This window comes from Bombina bombina, chromosome 1 (genome assembly GCF_027579735.1).
Source record: "Bombina bombina isolate aBomBom1 chromosome 1, aBomBom1.pri, whole genome shotgun sequence".
Lineage (NCBI taxonomy): Eukaryota > Metazoa > Chordata > Amphibia > Anura > Bombinatoridae > Bombina > Bombina bombina.
Genome location: NC_069499.1, coordinates 1,198,508,076 through 1,198,521,833, shown reverse-complemented (window position 1 = coordinate 1,198,521,833; position 13,758 = coordinate 1,198,508,076). Strand labels below are relative to the sequence as shown.

The following is a 13,758-nucleotide window of genomic DNA, read 5'->3' as shown; positions in this document are numbered from 1 at the left end:
TCCCAAACGGACAGAAAATGGAAAAGTGCTGTGGTCATTAAGGGGTTAAAGGGACACTGAACCCAATTTTTTTCTTCTGTGATTCAGATAGAGCATGCCATTTTAAGCAACTTTCTAATTTACTCCTATTATCAATTTTTCTTTGTTCTCTTGTTATCATTATTTGAAAAAGAAGGCATCTAAGCTTTTTTTTGGTTTCAGTACTCTGGACAGCACTTTTTTATTGGTGGATGAAGTTATCCACCAATCAGCAAGGACAACCCAAGATGTTCACCAAAAATGGGCCGGCATCTAAACTTACATTCTTGCATTTCAAATAAAGATACCAAGAGAATGAAGAAAATTTGATAATAGGAGTAAATTAGAAAGTTGCTTAAAATGTAATGCTCAATCTGAATCACGAAAGAACATTTTTGGGTACAGTGTCCCTTTAAGCAACTTTCGAATTTACTCCTATTATCAATTTGTCTTCGTTCTCTTACTATCTTTATTTGAAAAGAAGGCATCTAAGCTATTTTTTGGGTTCAAACACTGGATAGCACATGTTTATTGGTGGGTGAATTTACCCACTAATCAGCAAGAACAACCCAGGTTGCTCACTAAAAATGGGCCGGCATCTAAACTTACATTCTTGCTTTTCAACTAAAGATACCAAGAGAATGAAGAAAATTTGATAATAGGAGTAAATTAGAAAGTTGCTTAAAACTGCATGCTCTATCTGAATCATGAAAGAAAACATTTGGGTTCAGTGTCCCTTTAAGGCTTCTATGCAAGGATTTCTCCAAATTATATAGTGGTGTAAACTTTGCATACATAGAAGGTAAAAAATGCTAAAATGTGTAGCTAAATACAAATATAGAAACACATGCACACAAAATAGCAACAGCACACCCTGCTGGTTGTAAAAATGCATAGCAGTTAACAGTTGCATCATCAGCACAAATGCTAGCTAGGGTTTATGAGGGGACAGAATCCCCCTATTATGAAGTATGCAGAAGCTATGAGTTATATTATACCTATTACACAGAACTATGCTATTCACTTATTTAAGCTGTGGGCAGAAACCACAGTTACACATCACCATGAGCAAGACATCAATCCTTATATGCCTGTGCCAGTTTAATTATATGCTGCAAACTGCTCATCTTCCCTACACTAGTACCTATCAGCTATGCTGGTCCAATACCTCCAAGCAGAATGTGGGCATCTAAAAGTACTTTATTTTCATTTTTCCACTTTTAAGATGATCTAAAGTCCATGTAAGTCTATAAATGGATTTAAAGTAATTCTACTGGTGAGTCAATTTAGTGAGAGGCTGACAAAGTGCGGAGGCTTCACTAACCTTATTCACCCACATCATATCGTCCAGTTAAGCTGTAATCTATCAGGAAAGTCATAATGATTGAGGACTAAGCACTGAAGTTTGGAGCGATTGTCAAGCCCATGATCCTTAAATATTTTCAAGGGCATTATCACTACCAGAACTATCACTCAAAACTACAGGTCAGGTTTTGTGGGTAGGTTAGAGGACCCTTACACCTTGAATGGGATGATTATAGAAATAAATAAATATATTATATTATATATATATATATATATATATATACATACATACACACACACACACACACACACAAACACACAAAGGACAGTGCCACGGTGCACTGCAGAGTGTATCAAGATCAGTCCAAAGGCACAAGCACTCAGTGGTCTTGAGTAAAAAAAAATCACGTGTTTTTTTCAATTTCAATGTGTGTGTGTGTGTGTGTGTGTGTGTGTGTGGTGTGTGTGGTGTGTGTGGTGTGTGTGTAAGTATGCATGAATGAATGGAAGGGTATCTTTCTTTAGCTTACATGTATAAGCTTTATTATTACATGTAAATATTGCCTAAATTACATGACATTGTTGTTTAAAACTTGGTCTCATTCCCCTCTCCAAAATGTCCCATTTTAAACATATATTTCAGAATCCAACCTATTCTGAAATCTTTTCTGGCCCCAAATAGTTCGGATAAAGAGTTTTCTAGCTGTATATGCATGGGATCACAAACACACACAAAAATGCGTAAATGCTTATTGGGATCTAAACAGCTGTGCTTTTTCTAAGATACATCTAGATTCATGCTATTTATATATCTACATATAACCAGAACTCATAATTAAAGGGACACTAAAAAAATGCTAGAAATAATCATTAGTTCAAAGCAGAAAAATATGTAGATACATTGACAGTAATTTATAATTAATATAATATAATTAATATTGATGAAATTAGTGCAAAGTCTTAGTTAAAAAAAAAGTGGACACAGCCATGTTGTAACTTAAGTTACCATAGGTTGGAAATCCTGATCACTGCTCTCCCCCGCTAAGACCATTTAGTGACAGTTAAAAATGTGCTGAAAAGTAACAAAATCTCATATGGTTTAGTGTTCCTTTAAATGCCCTAAACTTGCAAAAAGATTCACAGTACATGTAGCTAAAAGGGACAGAAAATACAAATTTAAAACTTTCATGATTCAGATAGGAGGATGCAATTTTAAACAACATAATTTATTTCTATTATCTAATTTGCTTGGTTCCTTTAGTATCTTTTGTTGAAAGGCATACCTAGGCATACAAAGGAGCAGGAATGCACCACTGTTAGATAGCTACTGATAGGTGGCTATAGATATATGCCTCCTGTCATTGGCTCACCTGTTGTGTTGTTAGCACTCAGTAGGGCATTGCTGCTCCTCCAACATTCAACAAAAATATACCAAGAGAATTAATACAATTTGATAATAGTAGTACAAAGTGGAAAGTTGTTTAAAATTGTACACTCTCAGTCATGAAATATAAAGCTGGGGTTTCTTGTGCCTTTAACTTTGCATGGCTTATTTAGCAAAACCTCCTGGTGCTGGTATACTGCCTTAAACCAATGCAATCCAGTCAATATCTGCTATTTCCTCTATATCTTACAGAAATGAAATGGCTATACAATTATGTTTATGATAGATTTATCAGTCAAAGAACTCTGTACCCCACTTCCACAGAGAAACAAAAGTGGATCCTTTTGTTTCCTACAGACACAACCTTTAGAACACAGTGAACACAACGCCATAGTATTTGTTAATTTGCTTCCATGGCCCTTACTTACCTGCTCCTAGGAATAGGCTTGACCAAAGGTTAATGTGGAGCATCATTTGGTTGGATCCAGTTTGGAAATTGGCCCTCATGTGATCTTGAGATACTCCAGTCAAACCATCAAGAGTAAGTGAAAGAAGCTGCAGAAAAGAGGGGCAGAGAAGAAATACAGTCAGATCTGCAAGAGTGCTCAGTTAGTAATACACACTTACATTATGTACACTAAGCAAATTCATATGAAAATAATAGGATATCCTACATTCCACAAGCAAAAAACAAATGAATTGCTAGATTTGTATATTCTTTCATTGACAAAGTGCTAATTGACAGATTAACAAAAAAAAAAAAACAGGAAACAGTTTTAGAAGAAACCCCCACCAATAATTTAATATTGGTATAACAAGAAGTATGATATGGGCTTCTCCAGTCACTGAGTCATGCTGTCATAAAAGAAACCACGGAAACCCATAAACTATTTTCTTTCAATGAAGACTCCTTTCAGCAAAACACACCAGCAAATAATGTTGCATTATTTTAATGTTGTCACAAGTGATCCTTCAAACGTGGGAATAGAGAATAGGCAAGAGGCAGGAGAAATAGCACTTTTGGAGTCAAACTGCCAGATCGCCTCAATATTTTTGTATAACTTTCTAATCAATTTGGTAATGTAGTCAGCGGATATGGTCTCTCAATGCTGCAGAAAGTCAATTATCAAAATCCTTCTGCATCCTAAAACAAGTATTCCATAAACTCCTAATTCAGAGGAGAGCCATGGTCTCAGGATTCAAGTGGTGAATCTACATCTCATCCATAGTGACAGATCCCTATCAAGATTTCTTTGAATTATTTTTAGAAGTTCTAAAGAACTCAACACCCATCGTCTATTCTAGTCTACAATTAACATTTGGGGTACCAACTGTGCCAACAACGTTCTTATATCTAAAACATCCTTGTGGACAATCTTCAGTCACCTATTTGCAGGTCATGAATTTTCTCCATAGTTTCTTCAGTGACACTATGGAGAAAGATGTAGCAGAGTCTCCTGATCTATTAGCTTTATCCTTATGGATTTCTTATAAAGTCTCTTTTTTCATCAAGTATTTGATTGCTGAACAACATTCAGTTTGTTTGTTTTTACAAATGTTATAAATAATTCAAGTGTCTGAAATTACCCTTTTGTATGACATTTGCACACATTCAAAAACAGAATTTATGCTTACCTGATAAATTACTTTCTCCAACGGTGTGTCCGGTCCACGGCGTCATCCTTACGTGTGGGAATATCTCTTCCCCAACAGGAAATGGCAAAGAGTCCCAGCAAAGCTGGCCATATAGTACCTCCTAGGCTCCGCCCACCCCAGTCATTCGACCGACGGACAGGAGGAAAAAATAGGAGAAACCATAGGATGTCGTGGTGACTGTAGTTAGAGAAAATAATTCATCGGACCTGATTTAAAAACCAGGGCGGGCCGTGGACCGGACACACCGTTGGAGAAAGTAATTTATCAGGTAAGCATAAATTCTGTTTTCTCCAACATTGGTGTGTCCGGTCCACTGCGTCATCCTTACTTGTGGGAACCAATACCAAAGCTTTAGGACACGGATGAAGGGAGGGAGCAAATCAGGTCACCTAAACGGAAGGCGCCACGGCTTGCAAAACCTTTCTCCCAAAAATAGCCTCCGAAGAAGCAAAAGTATCAAATTTGTAAAATTTGGCAAAAGTGTGCAGTGAAGACCAAGTCGCTGCCTTACATATCTGATCAACAGAAGCCTCATTCTTGAAGGCCCATGTGGAAGCTACAGCCCTAGTGGAGTGAGCTGTGATTCTTTCAGGAGGCTGCCGTCCGGCAGTCTCATAAGCCAATCGGATGATGCTTTTAAGCCAAAAGGAAAGAGAGGTAGAAGTTGCTTTTTGACCTCTCCTTTTACCAGAATAGACGACAAACAGAGAAGAAGTTTGTCTGAACTCTTTTGTAGCTTCTAAGTAGAATTTTAGAGCACGGACTACATCTAAATTGTGTAGCAAACGTTCCTTCTTTGAAACTGGATTCGGACACAAAGAAGGTACAACTATCTCCTGATTAATATTTTTGTTGGAAACAACCTTTGGTAGAAAACCAGGCTTAGTACGCAAAACAACCTTATCTGAATGGAACACCAGATAGGGTGGAGTACATTGTAGAGCAGATAACTCAGAAACTCTTCTAGCAGAAGAAATAGCAACCAAAAACAAAAAACTTTCCAAGATAACAACTTAATATCTATGGAATGTAAAGGTTCAAACGGAACCCCTTGAAGAACTTAAAGAACTAGATTTAAACTTCAGGGAGGAGTCAAAAGTCTGTAAACAGGCTTGATCCTAACCAAAGCCTGAACAAATGCTTGAACATCTGGCACAACTGCCAGTCGTTTGTGTAGTAGGACAGATAAAGCAGAAATCTGTCCCTTTAGAGAACTCGCAGATAATCCTTTATCCAAACCTTCTTGTAGAAAGGAAAGAATCCTAGGAATCTTTATCTTATTCCATGGGAATCCCTTGGATTCACACCAGCAGATATATCTTTTCCATATTTTATGGTAAATCTTTCTAGTTACGGGTTTTCTGGCTTGAACCAGAGTATCTATCACAGAATCTGAAAACCCACGCTTTGATAGAATCAAGCGTTCAATCTCCAAGCTGTCAGCTGGAGGGATACCAGATTTGGATGTTCGAATGGACCCTGAACAAGAAGGTCCTGTCTCAAAGGTAGCTTCCATGGTGGAACCGATGACATATTCACCAGGTCTGCATACCAAGTCCTGCGTGGCCATGCAGGAGCTATCAAGATCACCGAGGCCCTCTCCTGTTTGATCCTGGCTACCAGCCTGGGAATGAGAGGAAACGGTGGAAACACATAAGCTAGGTTGAAGGTCCAAGGCGCTACTAGTGCATCCACTAGAGTCGCCATCAGATCCATATCTGGAATGCCCCATAGTTGCGTCAACTGGGCAAAGATCTCCGGGTGGAGTTCCCACTCCCCCGGATGGAATGTCTGACGACTCAAATAATCCGCTTCCCAGTTTTCCACATCTGGAATGTGGATCGCAGATAGGTGGCAGGAGTGATTCTCCGCCCATTGTATTATTTTGGTCACTTCTTTCATCGCCAGGGAACTCCTTGTTCCCCCCTGATGATTGAGATACGCAACAGTCGTCATGTTGTCTGATTGGAATCTTATGAATCTGGCCTTTGCTAGCTGAGGCCAAGCCCTGAGAGCATTGAATATAGCTCTTAGTTCCAGAATGTTTATCGGGAGAAGAGACTCTTCCTGAGACCACAGTCCCTGAGCTTTCAGGGATTCCCAGACCGCGCCCCAGCCCACTAGGCTGGCGTCGGTCGTGACGATGACCCACTCTGGACTGCGGAAGCTCATTCCCTGGGATAGGTGATCCTGGGTTAGCCACCAACGGAGTGAGTCTCTGGTCTTCTGATCTACTGGAATCACTGGAGACAAGTCTGTATAGTCCCCATTCCACTGTTTCAGCATGCACAGTTGTAATGGTCTTAGATGAATTCGAGCAATAGGAACTATGTCCATTGCTGCAACCATCAATCCTACTACTTCCATGCACTGAGCTACGGAAGGACGAGGAATAGAATGAAGAACTTGACAAGCGTTTAGAAGTTTTGACTTTCTGACTTCTGTCAAGAAAATCCTCATTTCTAAGGAATCTATTATTGTTCCCAAGAAGGGAACTCTTGTCGACGGAGACAGGGAACTTTTTTCTATGTTCACCTTCCATCCGTGAGATCTGAGAAAGGCCAGAACGATGTCTGAGTGAGCCTTTGCCTTTGAAAGAGACGACGCTTGTACTAGAATGTCGTCCAAGTACGGTACTACTGCAATGCCCCTTGGTCTTAGAACCGCTAGAAGGGATCCGAGTACCTTTGTGAAAATCTTTGGAGCAGTGGCTAACCCGAATGGGAGGGCCACAAACTGGTAATGTTTGTCCAGAAAGGCGAACCTTAGGAACTGATGATGTTCTTTGTGGATAGGGATATGTAGATACGCATCCTTTAGATCCACGGTAGTCATAAATTGACCTTCCTGAATTGTGGGTAGAATCGTTCGAATGGTTTCCATCTTGAACGATGGTACTCTGAGAAATTTGTTTAGGATCTTTAAATCCAGGATTGGTCTGAAAGTTCCCTCTTTTTTGGGAACTACAAACAGATTTGAGTAAAATCCCATTCCTTGTTCCGCCGTTGGAACTGGGTGTATCACTCCTATCTTTAACAGGTCTTCTACACAATGTAAGAATGCCTGTCTCTTTATTTGGTTTGAGGATAAGTGAGACATGTGGAACCTTCCCCTTGGGGGTAGTTCCTTGAATTCCAGAAGATAACCCTGAGAAACTATTTCTAGCGTCCAGGGATCCTGAACATCTCTTGCCCAAGCCTGAGCAAAGAGAGAGAGTCTGCCCCCCACTAGATCCGGTCCCGGATCGGGGGCTACTCCTTCATGCTGTTTTGTTAGCAGCGGCAGGCTTCTTGGCCTGCTTACCCTTGTTCCAGCCTTGCATCGGTTTCCAGGCTGGTTTGGGTTGTGAGGCATTACCCTCTTGCTTAGAGGATGCAGAATTAGAGCCCGGTCCGTTCCTGAAATTACGAAAGGAACGAAAATTAGACTTATTCTTGGCTTTGAAAGGCCTATCTTGTGGGAGGGCGTGGCCCTTTCCCCCAGTGATGTCTGAGATAATCTCTTTCAATTCTGGCCCAAAGATAGTTTTATCCTTGAAGGGGATATTAAGCAATTTTGTCTTGGATGATACATCCGCTGACCAAGATTTTAGCCAAAGCGCTCTGCTCACCACAATTGCAAACCCTGAATTTTTCGCCGCTAATCTAGCTATTTGCAAAGCGGCATCTAAAATAAAAGAGTTAGCCAACTTAAGTGCGTGAACTCTGTCCATAACCTCCTCATATGGAGTCTCTCTACTGAGCGACTTTTCTAGTTCCTCGAACCAGAACCACGCTGCTGTAGTGACAGGAACAATGCACGAAATGGGTTGAAGAAGGTAACCTTGCTGTATAAAAATCTTTTTAAGCAAACCCTCCAATTTTTTTATCCATAGGATCTTGAAAGCACAATTATCCTCGATAGGAATAGTAGTGCGCTTGTTTAGAGTAGAAACTGCCCCCTCGACCTTAGGGACTGTCTGGGGTCGACCATAGGAAATAATTTCTTAAATATAGGAGGGGGAACAAAAGGTATGCCGGGCTTCTCCCATTCCTTATTCACTATGTCCGCCACCCGCTTGGGTATAGGAAAAGCGTCGGGGTGCACCGGAACCTCTAGGAACTTGTCCATCTTGCATAATTTTTCTGGAATGTCCAGGTTGTCACAATCATCCAGAGTAGATAACACCTCCTTAAGCAGTGCGCGGAGATGTTCTAATTTAAATTTAAATGTCACAACATCAGGTTCAGCCTGTTGGGAAATTTTTCCTGAATCTGAAATTTCCCCATCTGACAAAACCTCCCTCATGGCCCTTTCAGATTGGTGTGAGGGTATGACAGAACAATTATCATCAGCGCCCTCCTGCTCTTCAGTGTTTAAAACAGAGCAATCGCGCTTTCTCTGATATGCAGGCATTTTGGATAAAATATTTGCTATGGAGTTATCCATTACAGCCGTCAATTGTTGCATGGTAATAAGCATTGGCGCGCTAGAAGTACTAGGGGCCTCCTGCGTGGGCAAAACTGGTGTAGACACAGAAGGAGATGATGTAGAACCATGTCTACTCCCTTCATCTGATGAATCATCTTGGGCAACTTCATTATCTGTGACAGTACTGTCCTTACTTTGTTTGGACGCTTTAGCACAATTATCACATAATTTAGAAGGGGGAGACACATTGACTTTCATACATATAGAACATAGCTTATCTGAAGGCACAGACATGTTAAACAGGCTTAAACTTGTCAGTAAAACACAAAAACCGTTTTAAAACAAAACCGTTACTGTCTCTTTAAATTTTAAACAGAGCACACTTTATTACTGAATATGTGAAAAAATATGAAGGAATTGTTCAAAATTTACCAAAATTTCACCACAGTGTCTTAAAGCATTAAAAGTATTGCACACCAATTTTCCGAGCTTTAACCCTTAAAATAACGAAACCGGAGCCGGTTACAGTTTTAACCCCTCTACAGTCCCAGCTACAGCCTTTGCTGCGACTCTACCAAGCCCAGAGGGGAATACGATACCAAATGACGCCTTCTAGGAACTTTTCCAACTATTTTCAGGTCCTCACACATGCATCTGCATGTCTTGCTCTCAAAAACAACTGCGCAGTAATGGCGCGAAAATGAGGCTCAGCCTACAACTGGGAAGGCCCTTCCTGACTGGAAAAGGTGTCTAACATAGTGCCTGACGTTAAAAAAACGTTCCCCAAGTTTATAAATGTGAAATACCAGCATGAACATGTATAAAATGCCCAAATAAAGCAATCGATTTTGCCCATAAAAGTGTCTACCAGTTTTATAGCCCATATTAAGCCCTTTATTCTGCTTGAGACTAAGAAAATGGCTTACCGGTCCCCATGAGGGGAAATGACAGCCTTCCAGCATTACACAGTCTTGTTAGAAATATGGCTAGTCATACCTTAAGCAGAAAAGTCTGCTAACTGTTTCCCCCAACTGAAGTTACTTCATCTCAACAGTCCTATGTGGAAACAGCAAAGGATTTTAGTTACTGTCTGCTAAAATCATCTTCCTCTCACAAACAGAATTCTTCATCTCTTTCTGTTTCAGAGTAAATAGTACATACCAGCACTATTTTAAAATAAACTCTTGATAGTAGAATAAAAAACTACAACTAAACACCACATACTCTTAACCATCTCCGTGGAGATGTTGCCTGTGCAACGGTAAAGAGAATGACTGGGGTGGGCGGAGCCTAGGAGGGACTATATGGCCAGCTTTGCTGGGACTCTTTGTCATTTCCTGTTGGGGAAGAGATATTCCCACAAGTAAGGATGACGCCGTGGACCGGACACACCAATGTTGGAGAAATAATATACCTTCACTATAGTAATCTGAACACAGAGCCTCCCAATTAGGATTTATTACTCTACCTTTGTATCCTCCATCTCTAAAACGTACCTCCCCAATTACACAACAAATGCAATATTTCACACACACAAAAAAAATACTTGAGTATAGAACACTTTGATCCATTCATTTTACAAACAACCTGAGTGCTTAATATCAGGTTATTAAAGCAATTATATTGAAGATCACATATATATCCTTACTATAAGCACATTTTTATCAGGGTTTACAGAACAACCATTTATCATAAAGCCATTTTAAAAAACAGTAATTCTTCTGAGTTGGAGAAGAGAACTTACCCCTTCTCAATATGACAAACTAAAAAATGGTTAAGAAAAGGAAGGGGAGGAGCCAAATGAACACCTTTCTCACAATAAATGTCTAAGTAATAACCTGCATGTACAGATTTCTATTTCATGTGCTGTTACAATAGAACATGAGTGAAAAATTAGATATTCTATTTAACAGAACCCATTGATGCCTTATAAACACTATGGTTTATGACTGATCCAGTTGTTGGCCATTTTATCACATGAATAGCTTACCTACATCCATCTCATAGTAAGCACAAATGAAAAGAACTTAAAGGGACATAAAAATCACATATTTGCATTCATAATTCAGCCAGAGCATACAATTTTAAACAACTTTCCAATTTACTTCGATTAACTAAATTTGCCTCATTCTATTGATATCCTTTGTTGAAAATCATACCTAGGCATGCTTGGGAGTTGGGAGCTAGCTGCTGAATGGTGGCTGCAAATATACCTCTCATTGGCTTACAAATGTGTTCAGCTAGCTCCCAGTAGTGCATTGCTGCTCCTTCAATAAAGGATAACAAGAGAATGCAGCAAAAATGATGATAGAAGAAAATTGGAAAGTAGTTTAAAATGATATGCTCTATCTAAATGCTGAAAAAAATTTTTTGGGTTCCATGTTCCTTTAATAATTGGTCACAGGTCCCCAGCAAATGGAGCACAGTTCTCCCTTTGCTAATAACCTTCCAGTGTTCCTTCCAGAGAATGTATGGAGATTCTTATGTCTTGAATCATATCCAATCATCTATAAAAGGTGTTAGATATATCATACCCTTTACACTATCACACACATTGAGATACTTCCTGAGCACATACAGGCTAAACACACCTTAATACAGCTTGCTGTAATTGCTAACTGCCTCTTGACTCTCAGACCACTGATGATCCACTTTTTCTAACCAAGCTTAGAACTGGTGTTCTATTGACCCCCAGTGGACTAACTAATTTTGACCCAGACCTCTTGCATCTATGATCAATACTTTGTCTACACATTATTGACCTGATGTAAAATACCAGATACACAAACACATTGGAGCTATCTGAAAGGTTTAATTTTCCTACAGAACTATCTCCAGGGAACACTTTTTTGCTTCCATTCTGCCTTTGTGGAATGAATACATACTTGAAGGGTTTCAATCCTTTATGGCAGTTACCACAACTTATATATAATACATAGCTCCAGGATTGCCTTGTAATCAACACGATTTACCAAGAGGTTATGCTGATTCCATTAACATTAAACCTGCTGGTCACTAAAATCCGTAGCTTCAATTTGAGGTTTAGAGGTAACTTACCATCATCCAGTAGTGTTTTTTTCCACTATACAATTCAAAAGAATCATTATACATTGTGCTAATTTTTAGTTTCACACTCCCTTATAAAGCATTTATTCCTGACTGCAGCAATAATGTTATCATTTTATTCTAAAAGGTAAAAGGATCTTTACTAATGATCACACTACGACATGCTATGTCTGACTAAAATGGTTAATAACTAATGATACCATGTTGTTTTAACAACTGAAGTAATTCTTCTGCTTGTAAAAAAAATAAAAAATAAAAATATCTAGCTTTCATGGGGACATAATGATTTTTCTGTACTGTTGCATGGTTCAGCCCTTGAATGCAAACAATTAATTGTCTCATTGCTGATATTAAATTCCCTGCTTAATCAAGTCCTTTACTTTCCAAACCTACTTTTCTTCCCCTATTATCTTTTTGTCCCACTCCCAAATCCTTTTCCACCCTGGCTAAAATGGAAAAGTTATAATATAGTCTCTACTCATTCAAACCCCAATGCTCAAAAAATGGAAAAGCTAAATAAAAATATAGCATCTAACACCTGTAATTCAGGAATGATGACAAATATTATAATTATAAATAAATAATCTCATGGCATTACTGATTGATTTAACTCGCTACATTACATGAAACTAAGAAAATGACCTCTGTATAAGTAAAATTTTCAAATTAAAACTGGATTAAAAATATCTATGTCCTGAGGCTTGAAGGGTTAAGTGAAAAGTTAAAAAGCAAGAAGACATAACACTTAAATAACGACAGAATTAAAAAGGTTCACTCATATAGGGAGAGGAGTAAAGATAGACGTCATCAGTATGGTGACATCTAGCAGTTTGTGCTTACTCTTCCTTGTGAGTCATGCGCACCTACATACACTGTAGTGAGCATAAATGGACTGCTGTCTGTTCTCTCATTAAGTAGAAAGTTCAATAGAAACTGCAACAACATAACTAATCATCTACTGGTGGAAAATGTACAAAAACCATTAAACACATATTAACCAGATATACTGCTTTTCTTTTTTGTTGGTAAAATGATTAATTTGTCATAGCCTAGGCTATCTAATCTAACTATAAATGATAGACACCAAGTCCTTACACATTTGCTGGATGTTTTTGACTATTCAGACAAGTAAAATATTCTACTGTTGCTCATAAAATATAGCGTAAAACTAGTCCCAGATGATCAAACATATTGAGTGACAACAGGTAGAATTGGTCTGCAGGAGTTCTAATACAAATATCTCCATATAGAACAGTAATCCCTTGTGGATGTCCTCATCCAATGGTTTCAGAATACCTGATCATTTACAAATAGTTTTTTCTCACAGTCCATATACAAAGCTTGTTGTCTAAAGCACTGATTCTGAAATATAGATTATGGATAGTTACATTCACCTACAGTATATTTGAGATCAAATGGAAAGTTGGGTTTTAGGTAAATACTATACAGTTCGAACAGGCTTCCGATGCTCTGTTTGTGTGCCTCGGTGGGTCGAGGCACTTGGTAATAAAATTTTTTTTTTAAAAAATAAGCCATATTGTAAATATTGACTCTGACCAGTGTAGATCTCCCTCCCTCACTTGCATTTTTGTTAGAGAGAGAGAGATCTGTGTTTTGGAGAGAGAGATTTATTTTATATATTTGATAAAAATACAAAAAGGTTCTTTTCAGATCAATTAACAGTAGCATAGCTGCACTTTTTTGCTGTCTGTGCATTTTTTTTAGTGATTTTTTTGTAAGACCCAAAGGCTCTTTTCAGAGCCATTTAGCTAATTTAATTTTCAGAGCCATTAACCCCTAGCTTGCCAGTGATCACTATAAATTACTGGCAGTAGCATAGCTGTACTTTTTGCAGTCTGTGCTTTTTTTTTTTTAGGGGTTAATTTTATTTTGTGTGAGACCCAAAGGCTCTTTTCAGA

At 38.7% G+C, this 13,758-nt stretch overlaps 1 protein-coding gene across 1 annotated transcript in view; it reads right to left on the bottom strand.

Moving 5' to 3' along the window:
* Positions 1-13,758, bottom strand: part of SLC35B1 (solute carrier family 35 member B1) — a 100,123-nt gene that overhangs the window by 40,652 nt on the left and 45,713 nt on the right. Inside the window, exon 7 of the mRNA XM_053700151.1 lies at positions 3,136-3,262. Coding sequence (XP_053556126.1) covers positions 3,136-3,262 — 127 coding nt within the window. The remainder of the gene's footprint in view (positions 1-3,135; positions 3,263-13,758) is intronic.